At 39.2% G+C, this 21,308-nt stretch overlaps 1 protein-coding gene across 2 annotated transcripts; it reads left to right on the top strand.

Annotated features, from left to right (window-relative positions):
- Positions 1–852: 852 nt before the first annotated feature.
- LOC127964095 (lysine-specific demethylase 5B-B) lies at positions 853–20,877 on the top strand. 2 transcript variants are annotated; one of them, XM_052564261.1, is made up of 28 exons: positions 853–1,263; positions 4,335–4,412; positions 4,876–4,998; positions 5,231–5,401; positions 6,170–6,226; positions 7,795–7,935; positions 8,320–8,413; positions 8,565–8,683; positions 8,928–9,086; positions 9,247–9,366; positions 9,500–9,658; positions 9,778–9,959; positions 10,503–10,665; positions 10,738–10,857; positions 11,011–11,205; positions 11,592–11,773; positions 12,009–12,133; positions 12,562–12,712; positions 13,867–13,981; positions 14,116–14,486; positions 14,764–14,902; positions 15,053–15,232; positions 17,100–17,258; positions 17,348–17,821; positions 18,075–18,171; positions 18,297–18,469; positions 19,628–19,864; positions 19,941–20,877. In XM_052564261.1, exons 1-28 carry the CDS (start codon positions 1,111–1,113, stop codon positions 20,073–20,075), a joined length of 4,572 nt encoding a protein of 1,523 aa, XP_052420221.1. In that variant the 5' UTR covers positions 853–1,110; the 3' UTR covers positions 20,076–20,877. The 2 variants fall into 2 exon arrangements, with proteins under 2 accessions (XP_052420221.1, XP_052420222.1); XM_052564262.1 differs by lacking the exon at positions 6,170–6,226 and having other exon boundaries at positions 928–1,263.
- The last annotated feature ends 431 nt before the right edge of the window (positions 20,878–21,308 follow it).

Here is a 21,308-nt window from a genome sequence, read left to right as displayed (position 1 = left end):
CTTTCATTCCACTTCAACATGTCCATTCATGTTAATCTACAATAAACTTTCTGAATCTCAGTCTCATACGTGGCCTTGTTATTTATACATTGAAATATAGCATTTATTACAACGTTAGTTTAACATTTAAGTGAGATGCTACTAGATTTGCCTTTATTTCAAAACACAAAAGTAGACCACTATTTAAAGCGCTTTACTACAACGCCCCCTCCCCCGTGAAATTCGTCACACTCTATACGCAAGTCGTCCAATCAGCAGCCGAAGTGAGTATATTTAAAGAAGAAGTCCCGGCCACTATCAGCTGTCACCTGAAGGTATCCATACGCGGAGGTAAACACTGGGGCGGAGCGAGTCAGTTGACGGTTTCGAGCGCATGCTGTTAGCAGAAGTGTGTTTAAAGATACAGAGAACTCATAGTTTTTAAAATTACAGTAAACCGTGTGAAACACACGTAGTATTTCTGTAAAGTTTTCACGTAATCGTACAACTCGACATTGCCTTTGAACTTGACAAAAACGGACTTCCTTGAAAATATAAAGATTTGAGTCTTTCATTTTATATAACACCTCATTATAAGTAATCTGTAAATAACTGAACAGTTCGAACTTTCGTTTGAATGCAGCGTAAATGTGAGGAGTATGTGTAGTTTGTTTCTTGAGCATTAATAGCGCCTGTACTAATGTAAACGAATAACAACGTATTTCCAAGCTGTGGTTATTAAGCATATATAAGGCAAACGGTTTAAATTATGCAACAATAAACGGTAAATATCAAGGCCGAATTTGTCCCTTTAAATTGGTTCTTCAAAGCTACAAATGAGTGGGCACCACTGATCTATATATATAACTATCTATATTATAGATCAGTGGTGGACACGCTAGCTTTGTCTCTAGATTTTTGAGCGGATGTGGTCTCAACCTAAGAGCAGTCACGTCACGGAGAGTGTGTGTATGTGCGCGCGCTTGTGTGTGTGTGTGTTGATTGTTCGTGTTGTTCAAGTGTTAGCCGGACTGGGGGAGTAAGGACGGACAGACCGTGTTGAAGATCCCAGGAAGTTCTGTCTACGCTTCGCTGAGCGACTCGATTCTGCTCCGGAACCGGACCTGCAGGATGACCCAGCGGGGCCCGGCCGAGTTTACCCCACCGCCCGAGTGTCCGGTGTTCGAGCCCAGTTGGGAGGAATTTGCAGACCCGTTTGCGTTTATCAATAAAATCCGACCCATTGCCGAGAAAACCGGTATCTGCAAGGTTCGACCGCCGCCGGTGAGTACTGTCCGGACGGTCTGAACCGGGTCGGATCTGCGGAGTGATTCAGAGTTCGGTTTAAAGGGAAAGGTCTCAATATGGCGGCGCAGTGACAGCGCTGCCGAACCGCTTTGTGTGTAGCTATAGGAATCATATGCGAAATAACGTCGTCCAGGGTCCGCGAGCGTGTTATAACTACTTTCTGGTCTCTGAGCGTGTAGTTCACGGCTGGCTCGGTTCTAGTGCTGGATTAAACGTCACGTTTACTTGCACTTTAGTTTGCAGATTGTCAGTGTTAATCGTTAATACATAATACTGTTTATCTCTTTATATTTGTGTTATATTGAATTATTAGTACTGGTGTAACAGTTGCTTCTGCATCTTTAGTGACATTGACGACCAGAAACCCCCATCATTTCCTCATCACTGGAATAAAAACACTTTTAATGAGTTCCGTGTACTTTTAAGAATAATTTAAAGTCGACAAACAGACAAAAACCATAAAGAGACTAAGAGATATGTCAATGCGGAAATAAACATTTCCTTTCATTTTCACCATAGCACACTGACTATACATATAGCCTATATATACTATATAAACTTGAGATTTGTTTATATTTTATTGCATTAGGCTATTACCTCAATGAGAAGAGTGTGTTAATATAAACTAATAATACCATCATTATATAGTTATATCATCTTATTCTGGTCCGAACGAACGCATTCTGTTGCGGATTAGAGAATAATGCAATTAATTAATTACTGTTTATACCTAGCAACTAAATATAGTTCACATATTAGCGAAATGATCCGGCTCAGCCTTTCGGTGTTAATCTGAATCCGAGCCCCTGACTCCCGAATCTGTCTAAACCAGTTTGAAGGGTTTCGGTGGCTCTGATGGCGTCTTTATGTGAGTGAACATTAGACAAGCCCAGTGCCACGAATATTATAATTTATTCATCTCTGAATATGGTTTTGTGTGTCTGAGAGACCGAATATGTACTTTACAATCGTATATATTATAGACATTTAAAACACATTTTTTTGTTTATAGCCAAATTTAGATACCATGTTATTTTAAATGCTTTTTAACGTTACTTGATTGTTGAAAATTCTCGCTCCGTATGTTGTGTCCATGATCAAACCGCTGCTTCTGATCTGATTCTGATCTGATTCTGGCGTCGGGTTTGATGTGAATTCGACTTCTGATGAGAATCTATTAAACTCGCAGCTACGTGACGTGATTCACGCTTGAGGTGGCAGCTGAGAGAAAGCGTAATTACGTGAAACAAGCGATGATTAACTGGCAAAATATATCAAGCATCATTAAAGGACGACGGCTTCGTATCAGTGACGATATTAATATCCAAAGAAGTGATGTTTTGATGGGGTTTTTAATCTCGCAAGGGTTTTAAAGCTGAGAACGTTTTCCAAATGGCCTCTTGCTTTCCAACACCATCATAGACGCGCACTGTATTCTGGCACGTTTTAAAGTATTTGGACCGTGTGAACGATTCACAGGCTCGGTTCGGCTCACGAGCTGGTCCCGGACCTTAATGTAACTGTATGGATACCCTCGGGCCGGGCGCGTCCTCCATGTTGCGAGCAATGTAGTGAATGAACCATCTGGCCATTTTGTGTCTTTCTGTAACTATGCTGCCTGAACAGCAACCAAGGAAATAATTTGGTAAATGGATTTAATATGCACAGAAATTACCTTAATTTTCTTGATTATGTGTAGCTGATGTAAAAGATATGGATTGTGGTGAATATCGTTCGTAATGTAAGGCACAAATCATCTTATGTACAGTGGTTTGTTGTACAGACTCTCAAATGGTGTGCCTTTTGGATATGCAATTTATGTGTTATGAGGCAAAAAAAAAGTAAGCTCCGAATAAAACACTTTTTCATGTGATTACATAATCACACTATTATTATGAATGTATGAAAGTAAACAACTACGGTTTGAATTCTGAAGCTTAAATGTAAGTTTTGCAGCTCATTTTAATTGTGATAATTATATCCTGAGGTGACTTTTGGCTAAGAAAGGGTAACACTTTATTGATCCCAAGAGGGTAATGTCTGGTCTCAGTAATCAAACTATTAATTACATTGTGTGTATCTGGAGACACGATTGCATATGTGTTGCTGTTTTTCTGAATGCAGTTGTAAGCATGTGGTTATGGGAGGCCGGAGACAGAAAATGTGTTAAACTTGGTCTGAAAAGGTTTATTTTAGGTGATTGAGCTGAACGAAAACCACAGTTCCACCGTTTAGCCATCTTCAGCAGGTTGCATGTGAGTGAATGTGTGCTTTTTAGTGTGCATTTAGCCACTGTTAAGCAGACACACATTCACAAGATTCTAGACCACAGAGACCACTGGAACCACACAGTTCCAGTCACATTTGAGCAGGGTTCAGGTCCCTTCAATTCATTTTATGAATGCAAAGAAAATATTTAACAATAGTAATGTAACCTGATTAAAATGGCTCAGGCAATATGTATTGTTCCAACCATGTGTATCTACTTGCTGTTTGTGTAGATAATTGTGTGTGTCCGTTAAAATTATCAGTGTCCAGTACCCTCAGTATAAAAGTCTTATCTATAAACGCGAAAAACAGTCACCACCTAATCAAAATCTCTTTTGTGTGCATGTATGTGTGTTAACACATTGTTGATGAATTCACATTACAAACCTGCAAAGCCTGAATTTAGAAAATCATAAAAATGAAAATGATGTCTTTCATTAAGCCTCTATTGTTTTTACCATGTTTGTGTTTCTGACCCCAGTAATAATGAGTTAAAGGCTCAACTCAAGGACACATAATGCTGTTTAGAGTTGCAGTTTAATGGGGCTGAAGTCTGTTTTTGTGAAAATTTGTGATGTAGCTTTGCTAGAAATATAAATAGAATGCACTGGACTGTACAACTTGTTCAGTGATCCCCACTGGATGTCACAGATTGATTTTGGTGTAAAATTATGGCGTTGGATATTGAAGTTAAATATATTCAGAAATCAAGCCATTTAAAGTGTAAGTTCACTAATTGTTTGCTTGCTTTGTGTGTGTGTGTGTGTGTATTTGTTTAGGATTGGCAGCCTCCATTTGCATGTGACGTTGACAGACTTCATTTTACTCCACGAATCCAGAGGCTCAACGAGCTTGAGGTAATTTTATAATTTTGCTTCGAGCTAGAAGCTAGTTTGCACAAATTTGCCTATATGATATTTTAAAATATCTCCACAAATATAGTGAGACATGCTGAAATCTAACTTGCAAGATCATCTGAAGTGCTTACTGTTTGAAAAAACTCATAAATCAGTCAAATCATTTGATGATATCAACAGGTTTGTCACAGGGTTAAGTCTAGGGTCAGGGTTTAGCAAATATCACCTCTGTTGGAAAGCAATTGTCTAGATGAGATAATATAGTGAAACTGAAGGCTTGTGCTTTGTAAAGTCAATGGTCACAGTCTTGTCAGAAGAATTTGGGTCTGGCTTTTGAAATGGCAGATATTTAAATAACACCATCTCTGAGATGCTTAATAATTAACATGCACCATTCACAATGTTGCTGTATCTTATTTTCTCTTTTTCTTGGCTCTTCCATTACCCTCCCCCTTTCTTACAGGCTCAAACAAGAGTTAAACTCAACTTCTTGGACCAAATTGCCAAGTTTTGGGAACTACAAGGATGCACACTTAAAATTCCACATGTGGAGCGGAAGATCCTCGATCTGTACCAGCTCAACAAAGTGAGTGAGTCTGTCATTCAGGCTTCTTTATTGGACTGGACAAGTTAGGCCTCATCACTTATGACTCTGTTCAGTATTTTTAGTTGAAACCTGTTACTCATCTCTGTATGAGTCATAGAGTAATTCATGTAACCACTGAGTTCTTTTTTTATTGACCAAGCGAAACAAAAGCATTGAATGTTTATAATGGTTCTTGCAATGAAGTCCAACACTTTCTTTCTCAATCTGCCAGTTGGTTGCAGAGGAGGGTGGATTCGATTTAGTTTGTAGTGAGAGGAGATGGACGAAGATTGCCATGACATTGGGGTTTGCCCCAGGAAAAGCTGTGGGGTCCCACCTGAGAGCCCATTACGAGAGGATCCTGTATCCGTACAACCTCTTCCATTCTGGGACAAACTTGCTGGTGAGTTTAACACATAAACGCATCAGATCGATATATCACACACTCTCCATAAAGCATTCAGCAGTCACGCAAGATTTTTGGGTTTCGGAGTCCAGTTACAGATGGCCTGCAGTGTTAAAGCTGGGCTTTTAGTGTTAGCAGTATTAGTTTCTACATTAGGGTTTGATTGAGCATGCTGCTCTTATGAATGCAACCTGTGGTTATTAAATGTGTTTTATTGTGTATTAGCTGCTTGTTTTATGTATTCTCTGCCAATATTGCAAGTGTTACTGCTCTTTGTGCCACAGCCTCTGCTAAATGTGGTTGCAAATTACTTTTGTTTTTTAGAGACAAATATCAGTTAGCAAAATGCACAACATGGTATTCATAACTTTTCATACACTGTAAGCTGCTACCTTTCATAGATGGAAGAATCCATCAAATGTTGATGTGATTAATACATTCAATAATCTTATATTACAATGATATTAATATAAAAAAAGTGTAATAATTTCAGTAATATTACAATGAAAATTGTTTAAACCATAGATAAATATAAAATATAAACTAAGTATATAATATGTAATTATTATCAGATATGTTTCAACATTTCGTAAAACACTCAGTGATCACATGCAGGAGCATTTGAATATGAAAAGTATCTCGGAGCTTAACAAATTTTCTTTCCATTGACCGAATGCTTGACATCTCTGTTAGAGATGTCGTGACCTCTGACCCCGAGATCACTGGCATTTTCTCTGTAATGTTTGGTGCTCTCTTCCACATCAGGCTCTTGACCTTGGAGCCAAACTGACAAGTTTTGTGGCACCTCCTGGGCTGGAGGAGGTATGTTTCTACTTTCCGCATCTGACTATTTAAATCTGGACAGGATGTGATCTCATAAAGAGTACTGTGGGAATGAATGTTTCATTTAGTAGTCACTGTGGCTCTTACTGCCGTACTGAAATGTGCTCCTGCTCTCTGAAAGGTCACACAATCCATCATTTAAATGTATGGATTCATCTTAATGCAGTAGTTTATTACATTCTTAAGAATGTTTTGCACTAAATATTTCCCAGTTCTTTCTTATGTTTAATATGTAAACATTTCCTTTTGCTGCTTATGTCAGTGTGTGTGCGTGTGTGTGTGTTTCTATTTATTTATTTTGTTTTATTTTTGAGTTTGTGTGACAAATGGGAGTGCACTGGTGTTTCTTTGACGGACAGCATTCAATCTGTCCTGACCCACACCAAGCCCCCAGCTGTCCTGCCGAGACACTGTTGCTTTTATTCTCCACCTACTACTCTCGTCTTTGTTTTCACTTGCTGCTCTTTCTATTTTCTCTTTCTATATTTTCTTTTGACTTCTGCTGCATCCTTTTTTCCTCCCCTCCCCCTCCTCCTCTCAACCCACAGAGACCGTGGCCTGCTTTCTGTTCACGCTAATCTCTTTACACCTCCAGCTGTTCTCTCTCCTCCCTCTATCCTCTGTCTGTACGTAAATCTGTCATCTGATAGTAGTAGCAGGCGTCTTATAGTTTGGATGTTGTGTAACTGGGAATGTTGAGGATTTCATCCCGCATGCACTCACTGATGTAACACTCTTTATAGCCAGGCTAACAAGTTTTTCACACATTAGTATAGCTACTCATTGGGCTGGACGGTGTTTTAGATGCGTTTTGTGAAGTGCGAGGCCTCAAAATGACCTTTGACTTTTCATAGCCTTTTTAAACATTGAGATCTTAAACATTTGTCTGGATTAAAAACAGACCTTTAACCATTGTATAAATGATCTTCCGAAGTTTGTTGCAGTTAAATCGAAAGATTATTGGAGTATGTTTTACAAAAAACACAATTTCCCTCTTTCTGCGGAAAAATTTAATGTTTAATTCAAAGTATTATTCACCATTTCTAGCAAATTTAACAATTTTAAAATTTCTAATCCTACACTAGTTTTTAAGGGAATGGTTCATGCAGAATTGAGTTTTGTAATCATTTTGTCACCCTCTTCATGACTGACTTTCTCTACACAAAAGGAGATGTTATACAGAAGTCCAAGCTGCTCTTTCCTACGGGACGTCAAGCTCCAACAAAGGATCCTAAAAGGGTTCATGCAACATTTCTGAAACTGTTTTTTACCTTAATGTGAGGAAAAATGCTGAAATGTTTTATTTGCACAAAATCTTAATACGAATCTTTATATTTCAAGTTAAAGTCACATCATAGAAAAGAGCAGCTTGGGCCTTCTGCCTAACATCTTCCTTTGTGTCTAACAAGAAAAAAGGCGAACTGTACCTTTAAGTGCTGCATTAATTTAATGTGAGAGCATTGTAGTTTTCTTATTTTATATTTTCTGTAAGTTTAAATGTGAAGGGCACATTTGACCAGTTGAGTTGTTTTTCTTGTTTTCATCAGTGTCTGCAGAAGGCATCAGTGAATGATGTAAATAAAGATAAAGAGTATAAACCCCACGAGCTGCTGCAGAGACAAAACATTCACATTCAGCCCAGCGACACGAGTGCACCTGCTAGACGAGCCAAGAGGATCAAAACAGAGGTGAATACTCCATTTGTGACTGTTTTAGGTTTATAATCACAGCCTGCCTCCATTTGTCACAGTTTTGGTTCTCTAAACGATCCATACTGTATGTCCATTTGGATATAAACTTATTTCTTGTTTGTTTTTTTAAAGATGCTCACCAAGGCTGGATTTATTTGATGAAAAATACAGTAAAAATAGTAATGCTGTTAAATATTACTACAATATTAAAATTAAATTAAATATAAAAAACAATATAAAATAAGTTTTCTGTTTTAATATATTTTAAAATGTAATTTATTCCTATGATGTCATTACTCCAGTCTTCAGTGTCACAGGATCCTCCAGAAATCATTCCTGGTGCTCAATAGACATCTGTTTCTTTTATTTTTGTGTTTGTAGTCTGGCTGTGTCAAGTCAGAGGGAGGTGAGGGATGTGAGAACAGGCCCAATCTCAGGAGGAGAATGGGTTCCTTTGTTGCCAAGCCTGAACCAGGTGAGCACCTAACCCTTGCATCTAACCTCACATGATGCATTATATGACATGTAATATTTATAGTCCAGCAAAGCAAACACGTGATTAGCACAGCTTTATTAGTCAAATCAGTGTCTTTATATGAATAAATGCATATGTATGTGTGCATTAGAGCGAGAGGTCCCCATACAGGTAAAGCAGGAACCCGTGGAGATAAAAGAAATAAATCCTGAACCCGAGAAAAGCAAATCACGTTACAAGAAAAACATCCCCCCTCCTCCAGTCAGCACGGTAAATTGCCTCTCCTCTTTCTTATTCAAATGAAAGCTCTTGAGCCTTTCTGACACATCTAAATCACAACCATAACAAAGTTCATTCAAATAAATTTAGTTGAGGGAACCAGTTGCCTGAAACAAGTTTAAAAAACAACAACAGTTGAGTATTGGGAAGTTGTAATGTGGGGGAAATCATTAATATTAAATAAAACTTTGTATACATGTGATGTGATCTAATAGTGCTATCTGTCTTTCTCTAGGTGGACATGTATGTGTGTTTAGTGTGTGGAAAGGGGAACGATGAGGACCGATTGTTGTTATGCGATGGTTGTGATGACAGCTACCACACCTTCTGCTTGATCCCGCCTCTCAGTGATGTTCCTAGAGGGGATTGGAGGTGCCCTAAGTGTCTGGCTCAGGTGAGTTACAAAGTAAATGATAACAGTGTTTGTTCATTATTAAAAGTCAGTAAAAGCAGCAGCTGATTCTGAACAGCACTATTCAGAACCCAGTCAATGTTGGATTTTTAGAGAATTTGATTTACTACAGTATTTGGTTGACTCGTTTGTGTTTCTGCAGGAGTGCAGTAAACCTCAGGAGGCGTTTGGCTTCGAGCAAGCTTGCAGGGACTATTCTCTGAAATCCTTTGGGGATATGGCAGACTCCTTCAAGTCAGACTATTTTAACATGCCTGTTCATGTATGTACAAAATCCCTACTGAGACTCTGACATTGACTCTCATGAGGATAGATTCACGAACCTAATTCTGAACAATGAACTAACCTTAAGCACTGATATTAATGTTGATTTTTAATATTTTGTTTTGTTTTAGATGGTTCCCACCGAATTGGTAGAAAAAGAGTTTTGGAGGTTGGTCGGTACCATTGGGGAGGATGTGACAGTGGAATATGGCGCTGACATCGCCTCGAAAGAGTTTGGAAGCGGTTTTCCAATCAAGGGTGGAAAGTTTAAGGTTGCGCCGCACGATGAGGTACAACTGCAATATCAGATTTTGAGATATTACTCATGATTTCCGACTTGTATTCATATGTGGCACATCCTGTTTCCATCACTGATGTCGTTATTCTGTGTTGTGATTGATTGCTGTAGAAATATCTTCGCTGTGGTTGGAACCTGAATAACATGGCCATGATGACACCATCAGTGCTGACTCACGTCACTGCTGATATATGTGGCATGACTTTGCCATGGCTGTACGTGGGCATGTGCTTCTCCTCTTTCTGCTGGCACATTGAGGACCACTGGAGCTATTCCATCAACTACCTGCACTGGTAATAAGTGACTTGCTTAATAAAAGCCATATATATCAGTGTTATATATAGTGCACTGACTGAACTCCCTGTACCTCTGTCCCTCAAATATGGTTTCTGCTCTAAATAAACATGCAGTTACCTAGGAGAGTGTGTGATTTATAGAAAATGTCAAAATATCTGAGACACACAGAATTAACTTGCCTTATACACAAGTTGTTATAAGCAAGCATGCATTACATTGGTTCAATACATTGGATATTTATAATGTAACAAAGGATTTCTTTTAAATATCCTATTAATTAAATATCAGCAAAAAATTGTATCATGGTTTTTACCAAAAAATATAAAGCAGCACAACTGTTTTGGCACTGGTAATAAATGTTTCTTGAACACCAAATCAGCATGTTAGAAGAAATGTTACACAGGAATAAATTACAGTTTGAAACATTAAAACGGAAAACCGTCCTCTTAAATTGTAATAATATTTCACAATGTTACTGATTTTTATAAAAGAAGTGGAATTGTATGTGTGAAGACTGTGATTGTGTTTGTATGTGTTAGGGGAGAGCCTAAAACGTGGTACGGTGCTCCTGGTTTTGCCGCTGAGCAGTTGGAAGCAGTCATGAAGAAACTGGCCCCAGAACTGTTTGAGTCTCAGCCAGACCTTCTACACCAGCTTGTCACAATCATGAACCCCAATACACTCATGGCCCACGGAGTACCAGTGAGTTACATTTATACACAATCACATGCTCACCTGGAGTACCTGAGAGTAACACCATGCATTCTTTTTTAGATTTACAGAACCAATCAGTGCGCAGGAGAGTTCGTCATCACTTTCCCACGGTCCTATCACAGCGGCTTCAACCAGGGCTTCAACTTTGCAGAGGCTGTGAACTTTTGCACAGTGGACTGGGTGAGGATCTGTTATTATACTATTATAATAACATTACAAATTTATTAATGTAGATTTTCAAAGGCAGGTCTCAGAGATGAGTATGCAGTTTTAATTGATATGATAATTGTTGTTGTTTTTTTTACTGATTTGTGTTGTAAATTTGGTTTGCAGATGCCCCTAGGGCGTCAGTGTGTGGATCACTACCGCCAGCTGCACCGTTACTGCGTGTTCTCTCATGATGAGATGGTGTGTAACATGGCCATGAAAGCCGACAGCCTGGACGTGGTTCTGGCGTCAGCCGTACAGAAAGACATGCAAGTCATGATCAAAGAGGAGAGAGAACTGCGGGACAAAGTCCGTAAGATGGTGAGAGAACACAAACAAAACCTGTCAAATCTGTGTGTGAGAGACGCCATTTGTGTGGATGACACTATAGTGTAAGTTTATTCAAACATGCTCATTAGTCTTCTCACTCTGAGAAAAACAAACGTATATGGAAGTGCGTAATAAAATATGCTTTAGTTAATAAAACAAAAAACAAATCTCTTCACACTCCATGGACTTTGTGTGTGATAAAACCATCTACTTACGTTACAGTAGCATTATATAATATATCATATAGCTTTTTCCAAATTTCCATAAACATTGACAACCTAAAATGAATGGTGTTGTGTTATATTGGTCATTTTAATAGGCCATTTTTTTCTACTTCTGTATAAATGATCATTTGACAATACTCTGTCTTTGTATAGGGGGTGGTTCAGTGTGAATTGTTTGAATACAACCTGCTGGCAGATGATGAGAGACAGTGCATAAAGTGTCGCACCACCTGTTACCTGTCTGCTCTCACCTGTCCCTGCAGACCAGGAGTCCAGGTGTGTCTACACCATGCCCACGACCTCTGCTCCTGCCCCGTTTCCAATTACACACTCAAGTGAGTCCCCACTTCTGCTTTCAGTACTCCTCTGGGATCAGGCTGCAAGATTATAATTATGATTATGACTAAACAATTACATTTTGATTGGATCATTGAAGTGGTTCAATTCCTAATCAGTGTTTAAGATACAAATATATGGTGTTGTTATTGTTGGCTGTGCCATTGGGGAAAAAAACTCTCTTAAGTGGAGCTCTGGTGAAAGTTTCACTCAGTGTAATGCTCTACCACACAGTTACCGTTTCACACTGGATGACCTTTACCCCATGATGAATGCTGTGCGGCAGAGGGCGGAGTCCTATGATGAGTGGGCGTCACGAGTAACAGAGGGCATGGAAGCAAAGCTTGACAAGAAACGCAGTGAGTTTCGTTCTGAATTAGAATCCACTTTCAGCATGTGTAGTTTTTAAAATTCTTAATGTTAACATTTTATTTATTAATACACAATATATAAACTTGAAGATAGATTCCCCTTAAAATGATTTAATTAGAGACAACCAGGAAATCAAAAAGACATTTTATTTGCTTAAATGTTCCTCATCTCACAGTGCACAGTTATTGGCATGACACTAATTTAGAGGAAAAAAAATACTATGCAAAATAGTATATGAATATTTAGGCCACCTTTCGCAATTGAATTTTTTATGGACAATCAAGTCCCACACTACATGTATTCTATTTCAGTCATAAAAATGTCATAAAAACCACTCAAGTTAATTGCTTTTGAGTACCATGTCATTGGTTTCACTTCTGCTTCTCAATGGCTTTCTCTCTCTCGGTCGCTGTAGATGTCACTGTGTTTCGCGCCCTTCTGGAGGAGTCGGGCGAGAAGTCGTTCCCAGAGAACGATCTCTTGCGTCAACTGAGGCTGGTTACTCAAGATGCTGAGAAATGCTCGTCTGTTGCTCAGCAACTGCTAAATGGCAAGAGGCAGACCAGGTACATGCAGAAAAAACCACAAAGAGACTAGAATGAATTCTACTCCAACAAGCTAGAGTTTCAGTACAGTTTAAAACCTAGGGGTTGGTAAGATTTTTAAAATGTTTTTGAAAGAAGTCTCATATGCTCGTATACTGTAAAACTGTAATATTGTGAAATATTTAATAATGAAGTAACTGTTTTCTATTATTAAGCTCACAGTGTCAGAATGCCACTCAGTCAACTCTGAAACAAGATGCAACTCATAGCCATTGCATTATGGCAATGATATCTCATAAACGATAAATTAATGGGCGGCTGTCACAAAAGTGCGCATCAGATACATTAAACACGGAAGTTCAAACCTGTGTGAACAGACCTCAGTGGTTCTTCTTTTGATTTTATTGGTAGCTGAACAGGCACATTTGCGCATCTTTTCTTTCTAATAGCAGCTGGCAAGGTGGACACTCTACTGAATACTGCCACCTACTGCACATCACCAGCATGACAGCTGACTTAAAATAAGGATCGGTCTTAGGATAGTCGATACCGTTCAGTTAAAATAATGTTTGATCGGCCCGATACTTCAGATTGGCTAAGGACATCCCTGTTAAAAACAGTTTTGCTGCTTAATATTTTTGTGGAAACCTTTAAACTTCTTGCTCCTTAGCAATTTTAATGATTGCTCACCACGTGATCCAGCTCATCACGTGGTGAGCAATCATTAAAATTGCTAAGGAGCATTTTCTGGTGTGCAGACTCATTGTTTACCTTTGCAACTACTTGTCTGCCCAGCACCCAGTTTTAAGGTTTAGGATGTGTGTGCTGTACCTTTGAACCTTTACAATTAACATGCAGTCTTAAAAATGGCAGAGCGCATGCCGCAAATAGTTGGAAAATAAAAACAGCGAGGTCCATTTCAATTCTCAAAGACAGCCATCTATAAACATACTTGGACACAAATAGTACAAAGAGGTGCAAGAATGACCCCTTACACACTCACTTTACAAGTACTTCAGCTCACAGTGTTTATAACCATTTCAGGGGAATTTCCAGAGTGGTGGGCTTTATTTTTCTGGACACATTGGTTTGGTTGGGCCGAAACACATATGGCATGTGGACTGTGTATTATTTCATGCATTTGTTTATGTCTGTCTGTCGTCATCTGTCTGCAGGTACCGCACAGGCGGGGGTAATTCTATTAATCAGCTCACAGTGGAGGAAATGAGATCATTTGTCCGCCAGCTTTATAACCTGCCCTGCAGCCTAACACAAGCACCGCTTCTGAAGGTGACTGACACACACGTGCACACACACACACATACATGCAGTCGTGTAAGATACAGGCAATCTTCCTAAAGATTAATGAGGCACAGTTCATTTCTAAAAAGCTTATATAATGCAAGCCATTAACTCTCTCTCAGGAGCTGCTGAACAGCATTGAGGATTTCCAGCAGCATAGTGAGAAGCTTCTTTCTGATGAAGTGAGCGCAGATTCTGTTAGTGAGATTGAGTCGTTGCTGGAGGAGGGCTCTCAGTTTGACGTGTGTCTTCCGGAGTTGCCGCTGCTGCGGGAGCGTTTGGAGCAGGCCCGGTGGCTGGCTGGAGTTCGGCAGGCAGAGGATCCCGTATCAAACCCCTGCGGTCTCTCTCTGGACAGCATGCGCCGGCTGATCGATCGAGGGGTCGGACTGACACCGCATCCCTCCACCGAACGCACGATGGCTCGACTGCAGGAACTGCTCACAGTGTCCGAGGAGTTGGAAGAGAACGCACAGGCGCTGCTGAAGGCCAGGTGGGGGCAGTTCTGAATGAAGACCCTTGCACAGATAAAACAACCATTAATCTACTCATGCTACTCTTTGTTTACCCTTTGGAGTTATTAAACTATTTCATGCCACAGAGCCCCAGATATGAAGAATCCCCTTCTTGAAATGTTAAGGAAATGGAGCCCTTGATTGAGAGTTTAATTAAATAAAAGCTGTGTGCTGAGAAACCGGCAGGAGGCACCACAAAGTGACTGTATGATGAGCTGAGTGACATTTGTTAATGTTTACACTTTTTTCCTTTAGGCCTCCAGAGAGTTTAGAGACGCTCAGTTCTATGCTGACTCGGGTTGACGGGGTACCATCATACCTGCCAAACTGCCAGCTGCTGCAAGACACCGTGAACAGGGCTAAAGAATGGCTCCAGGAAGCTGAAGATTTACAGGTTGAGTAATCCACATTATACAAACTGTGTAGCTTGTATGCATTTATTTGAGCTAGTATATCATCTCACGTTCATGTTTTTGAAGCTTTATCTGTCTGCCGTGTTAATAGCAGTTTACGTGATTGTTTGTGTTTCTGTTTGTGTGGGCAGGTTGGAGGTCAGACTCTGGTTCTCAGCTCGCTCTCTGATATGGTTCTGAGAGCTCATGCTATTCCTGTGCGTCTGGAGCCTCTGGACCAGCTGGAGGTTCTGGTGTCAGAGGTGCAGGCCTGGAAAGAGTCGGCTGCTAAAACCTTCCTCATCAAAAACTCTCCTTTCACGCTGTTGGAGGTTAGACTGGTCACACTGAGTTAATGAGAAATAATCTGTTGAAATATTTAGGCTTTTAAAGTGAAGTTTTAACCTCTTGAAATTAAGTAATATAATATAATATACTATACTATACTATACTATACTATAGGGCTGCCCCCTAATAGATGACTAATCGTTAGTTGACCAAAAGAGGCATGGTTCACCAAAATTGTATTAGTCGATTAGATGCAGAAAAACAAAAAAAATACATTGGTGAAATCACACGGTCTGTGATGGAGAGATCATTAACGGCTGTTCTTTGTGGTAATACAGTACATCGGGCAGGACATCCAAATGCTCGCCTATCATTCATCCACCGCAAATATAGTTTATCAACTGAAATATGTAAGTATTAGCAACGTTACATGGCCGCTCAATCTAATTTTAATCTAGAGATGATGTGTGCTGTTCAAGTGTCTGAAGCTGTTGTGTGCTCACTGCAGGACAGATGGAGGCGGTGGTGCACTTAGTTGCTCTTAAAATACTCCCTTATTTTTACTCATACAGATAAGCGTAATACTCTTTCTAATATGTAATGACTCCACGTTTATTTGTGTGCACTCACAATAACAACAAAATGTGCTTTTGTAAAATAACGAAGGCAAACATGATGCGCTTTCTGGCTCTTTGTGAACTTGAGCGTGAAACTCTGTGTATATCTTTGCCTTACAGACATTTTCAAATAAACCAATTCAAATGATAAAGAAAATATTCTAAGATTATGTAATCTGTATGAAACATGCATACAGGTGCACCACTGCGGAGATGAAGCCGACTTAATCTCATTAGCCCAAAACAAAGAAAGCACTAGTTTATGAAATTATTAGGGCTGGGACTTTAACGCGTTAATTGAGATGAATTAATTACTCAAAAAATTACGCAAAACATATAGCAGCTAGCGTGGACTTTACACTTTATGTTGAACTATATATTATTTTGTTGGTGCAACTGGCAGTTTATGTTGAACTCTTTATTGTTTTGGCCAAGGTTATTGAGAGTTGGACTTAGTATGTTATGGCCTCTGAAGCAACAGCGAGATGTTTACAAATAGTCAGGGTTTCCAATGTTCTGAATGTAATTGACAGTATTGTGTTTTACTTAAAAAACACTTTACAGAAGGTTCCAGCATCTATAAGCTAACTGAATTTCTGAAATGTACTATTTCTAAATTGTTTCTAAATATGCCATTGCTACACTTAATGGCAAAAATTGCACTGGTCTGCTAGACTTGGTTGAACAAAAATAAACAATATTTTGTTGCTTAAGCTTATGTATTCAGTCATTATTCAATGGTATACTATAAATCCAAGTGAAAAAAAATTACTTGTCACTGTTCTAAGGTCAAATATTTATGTGTGATTTAAAATGTGATTAATTTCGATTAATTAATTACAAAGCCTCTAATTAATTAGATTAATTTTTTTTAATCAAGTCCCGGCCCTAGAAATTATTAAAATGTTAATGCAGTCTCCTTACTGTTACTTACATTCATAATCATATTTCTGCCAGTATGCCATGGCAAGCTTTATGCATGTGTCTGAGTGCTTATTAGACTATGTAAGACATTTAAAGGTGCTTTATAATGCTTTAAAAAAAAAAATGAATCAATAAACGTGCAATTAGTCAACTAATGCTTAAAATGAACGACTACTAGTCAACCAGAAAATCCCAAAAGAATTGGGGGTTTCCTAATAATAAATTTATTTAGAGCATTTAGTTTAGTTTTGATTTTAAGGTGAAATATGGCCTGGAAATGTTTTCATGACATTTTATTCATAAATTGTTTTGAATACATTTTATTTTAAATAAAGGTAAAGGTAATTCATGGGTCTGGTCACTCGTGCAGGTCTTGTGTCCTCGATGGGAAGTGGGCAGCTCTTTGAAGAAGAAGATGAGGAAGATGAAGGGAGAATGCGTGTCATCAGGGAAGAAGAAGCTTGTGAAGTTGGACAGTATGAGTGATGTTGAAAGAGCACTTTCACACAGCAAAGACTCTGCGTCTGCTGTGAGTTCCCTATATGGTACAGTCCAGAAACATTTCTGATAACGGATTGCCTCTACATCTCATTCTTTTTCTCTTTTCCTCTCTCGCAGATGTTTACTCTGGCTGAGGTTCGTTTAAAAGAGCTGGAGTCCCTATGCGCTCTTCGTGCAGCTAATGAATCGAAGCTCCTGCCTACAGCAGACTGTGCTTCTCTCAAAGTGTGTGTGTGTCAGAAACAACCCATGGGTGCCATGCTGCAGTGTGAGCTGTGTCGAGATGCTTTCCACAGCGTGTGCGTACGTGGACCCTTCGATCCCCTCGACCCAGAAGCCTGGCTGTGTCCGTTATGTCTACGGTCGACAAAGCCCCCACTGGCCAGGATCCAGACCCTGTTGTCATCACTGCAGCGGATCCGTGTGCGTCTCCCAGAAGGTGATGCTCTGCGTTATATGATTGAACGCACTGTCAGCTGGCAGCGACGAGCACAAGAGGTCATAGACTCGTACAATCACTCGCTGACCTCTCAGGACTGCAGAGGAGCTTCACCTACACAGAGCCACAGGACAACGGAGCACAAAAGGAAGGTTAGACATTATATCACAGACTGTTAGCAGATTGATGTTTTGTTTCCAAAGGGGTGAGAATCGGGTCTTGTTTTGCTTTTGTTTTACTTTTATTTCATTTTGTTTTTAATTTAGATTTTTCTATAAATACTATAGAATTTATTTATTTTTATTTGTGGTTTACATCGCTTTTTTTTTTTCATTTTCTTTTTTTTACTGTTATGTTAATGTATTTCTCGTTACCCATCAATTAAAAGTCATTGTTGTATTGTAGCTACTGTGGGGATCTCCATCTCAGTGTCAGGACTGGGGTGTTTCCGGGCACGAACAGTCGGTGTTTTACACAGAGCAGTGTTGTATCCCTCTCCAGGGTCTGTATCATTCTTGCACACACGCAAACTCATAGAGCATTTTCCTATTTTCTGAAATTCACGGTGCAGTCAAAGCAGCAGGATGACTGCTTGTGTTATAAAATGAAACCGTGTCAATGTTCCAGGTCTCAGTTCGGAGGTGGAGGAACTGATGGTGGAGGGTTTGCTCCTGCAGGTGTCTGTCCCAGAGACCCAGCAGCTCTACAGACTTCTGCTGTCCGGCCCCCCGACCACAAACATGTCCCACACAGAACACCCACCCTACCTCACACCAAAACACTCCTCACCGCAGAGAGAGGTGAGGCGCGTGAAGCTGTGCAGGCAGCATTTCTGTTAGCGGTCAAAGTTCAGTCACTAATTGAGAAGAACCTTCAGGAATTAGAAGTAAAAGATCTGTTTGTCCAGTGAGATAATGTATAAACTGAGACCAACCAACCCAGAGCTCAAAGATCACTAATATTATATGCTTATGTAAAAGCCAAAAGCCAGTGTGATTTCAGCTTCATGTTTGGTAGCTACACTTCAGGTCATATTCCTGAAGAAAAAGCTTCCTTGAATCCACCAATCAACAGAAAGTTGCTGTTACTATGGAAACGAGAATCATGGCAAAAGCAGCAACTTCTCACTCTCATAAAGCATGAATTATATACATGAATCAGTTCTGTGCTCTCTCGATGTATACTGAAAACTTCAATCGTATTGTATACTTAATATTAATAAGTCAGTAGTTCTATATTGTATTCTTGCTTTTTGATTTTAATACATCATTTGTTTCGTGCAAGTACAGTCTTTACTTTGAAGCTGATTGCTTCAAAACAAACTTGGATGTTGTGATTTATGTTGGAGCTGGTTGGTTAAAAGGAATAGTTCACCCAAAAATTAAAGTTGTCATCATTTACTCATCCCCATGTCGTTCCAAACCTGCACGAGTTTCTTTCTTGTGCTGAACACAAAAGAAGATATTTTGAAGAACCAGGCAGTTGTTGGTCCCTGTTGACTTTCTATAGTCGCAAAAGAAATACAGTGGAAATCAATGGGGACCATCAACTGTTTGATTACCAGCATACTTTAAAATATCTTCTTTCATATTCAACATAAGAAAGAAACTCATAAAGGTTTGGAACGACATGAGAGTGAGTAAATGATAAAAAAAAAAAAAATCGGGGGCGAACTATCCCTTTAGCTGATGGTTTAAAACTCCTTTTTATATAATTGTATGTCATTATTCAATCCCTTTTTTATGCATAATATTTTTGTGGAAATCATGATACAATTTTTTTTCTTTTGAATGGCAAATTTTACTGCACCGCATTTAATTAAAATAGAAAATGCCTTTTATGGTCACTTTTTAAACAATGTATTGCATTCTTACTGAAAAAAGGTATTACTTTAATGTTTAACACGTTCTTTAAGAATTTAAATTACTTATCTCTGTTTTCCTCTTTGCCCTCTATAGGTAGATGCAATCACTTCAGCAGAAAAGAAAGCCAAGCGGCGAATGAACAGAGATGAGGCTGAGATCAGGGATAGAGGGATGAAGCCGAAAAGCAAGAAGCAGCGAATGGGTACAGAGAAGCGGCGAGAGAGGAAAGCGGCTTCGGTCTCTGCATCAGATGTGTCTCAGTCAGAAGACTCTGAAGAGGATATGACCCAGTGTCCAGCAGAGAACTGTCTCCAGCCGGAGGGGGAAGAGGTGGGCAAGTGAACGTAGTGACTTAGTGGGTTTGTGTGTGTTTGAATGTGTTTCGACTGGTTTCTCTCTGCTTTAGGTGTACTGGGTTCAGTGTGACTGCTGTAACCGCTGGTTCCATATGATTTGTGTGGGAGTATCAGCAGAACTCGCAGCCCAGGAGGATTACATGTGTGTGACCTGCAGCACAACCAACACAGTCCGACGGAAGTGAGACGGACAAGGGAGGCAACAGGTCTCCCACCCTATCCTCCTCCATCCCTGCTCCTGGATGTGTAACTGATCCCTCCCGGTTCCCTAACCTATGACCTCTGACCTTTGTAACAACGGTGCTATTTTACTCTTTGTTGGACTCTGTTGTCCTGAATGATACTATTTGGTCACTTTTTTGTATTTTTACAGCTTTTTTCCTTCTGTCAAACTGTTTGTGATTGTCTAAAGCAATGATAAATATGCCAAATGCTGAATGAATATAGCGGTGCATGAGTTTGTGTTTGTGTTGCTTTCTGGCGTGGAGGAGGGAGACTCTCGTGAATCAAAGCGAGGGTCGTCTTTTCTGCATGCACGGCCAGAAACGCCACAACACAGGACAAACAAACAGTTTTCACCAAATACAATAAAGAATAAATACAAAATTATTTTTTTGGAAACGTATTGTTTCAGTACACAGGCATCTGGGATTCTCTCCGTTGTGACGTTTTATTTCCTTTTGTAGATTAGTTTTATTTATCGGAGCAATAATGTCATTTGTAAGTTTCAGGAGGTTTCGGCGGTCTCAGTTGTGCTGGTGCTTTTATAGATGGTGGTCAGATATTCAGGATATATAACAGACACACACACACACACACATCAGAACTGTAGCAGACAGAAGAGTGTAATAAACTGCCACAAAACCTGCTCAAGACGTTTTGGAGGGTGAGGGTGGTGGGTGTTAGGGTTTGGGGTTTGACTAGCGTGTTAAAAAAATGTCCCAATTTATAGTGTGGAATAAAAATCTTTGTTCTAATATCAGAAAAGTTTCTTCCCTTCTTTATTTACTGCTCACTGGTGTGTTGGTGCATATGGTTAATTTATATATTATAGTGTTGTTTTAATTTTAGTAGTTCTGTGTGCTTTTGCCATTTTTATTAGTTTTAAAATATTCATTTTCCACACATTCACAATGTCACAGATGCTCTTAACCAAGCATTCTTTTGGGCGTTAGTGTCTCTTTGAAATTTCTTTAATATAAGATCATTTTTAAACCGGTTCATTTTTTTTTTTTTTTTTTTTTTTTTTTTCATTTAGTAATCTATTGGTTGTTAGCCATTTTTGATATGGTAACTGGTCATAATTTATTCATAACGTTTTTTCACATAAACCAAATATTCCATGCAGATTAAAGAATGAAAAAAAAAAAATTGAAATCGTCAAGCAAAATCATAAAACATTGTTTATAATGAAACCC

This window comes from Carassius gibelio, chromosome B8 (assembly GCF_023724105.1).
Source record: "Carassius gibelio isolate Cgi1373 ecotype wild population from Czech Republic chromosome B8, carGib1.2-hapl.c, whole genome shotgun sequence".
NCBI classification, from domain to species: Eukaryota; Metazoa; Chordata; class Actinopteri; order Cypriniformes; family Cyprinidae; genus Carassius; species Carassius gibelio.
This window is presented reverse-complemented; position numbering and strand designations above follow the sequence as displayed.

What these genes read in the sequence shown, in the direction of transcription:
- LOC127964095 (XM_052564261.1), top strand. Translation starts at nt 1,111, where the DNA reads ATGACCCAGCGGGGCCCGGCCGAGTTTACCCCACCGCCCGAGTGTCCG. An exon ending in ATTTTAACATGCCTGTTCAT is followed by an intron (nt 9,367 to 9,499) that starts GTATGTACAAAA and finishes GTTTTGTTTTAG; the next exon opens with ATGGTTCCCACCGAATTGGT. An exon ending in CAGGCGCTGCTGAAGGCCAG is followed by an intron (nt 14,487 to 14,763) that starts GTGGGGGCAGTT and finishes TTTTTCCTTTAG; the next exon opens with GCCTCCAGAGAGTTTAGAGA.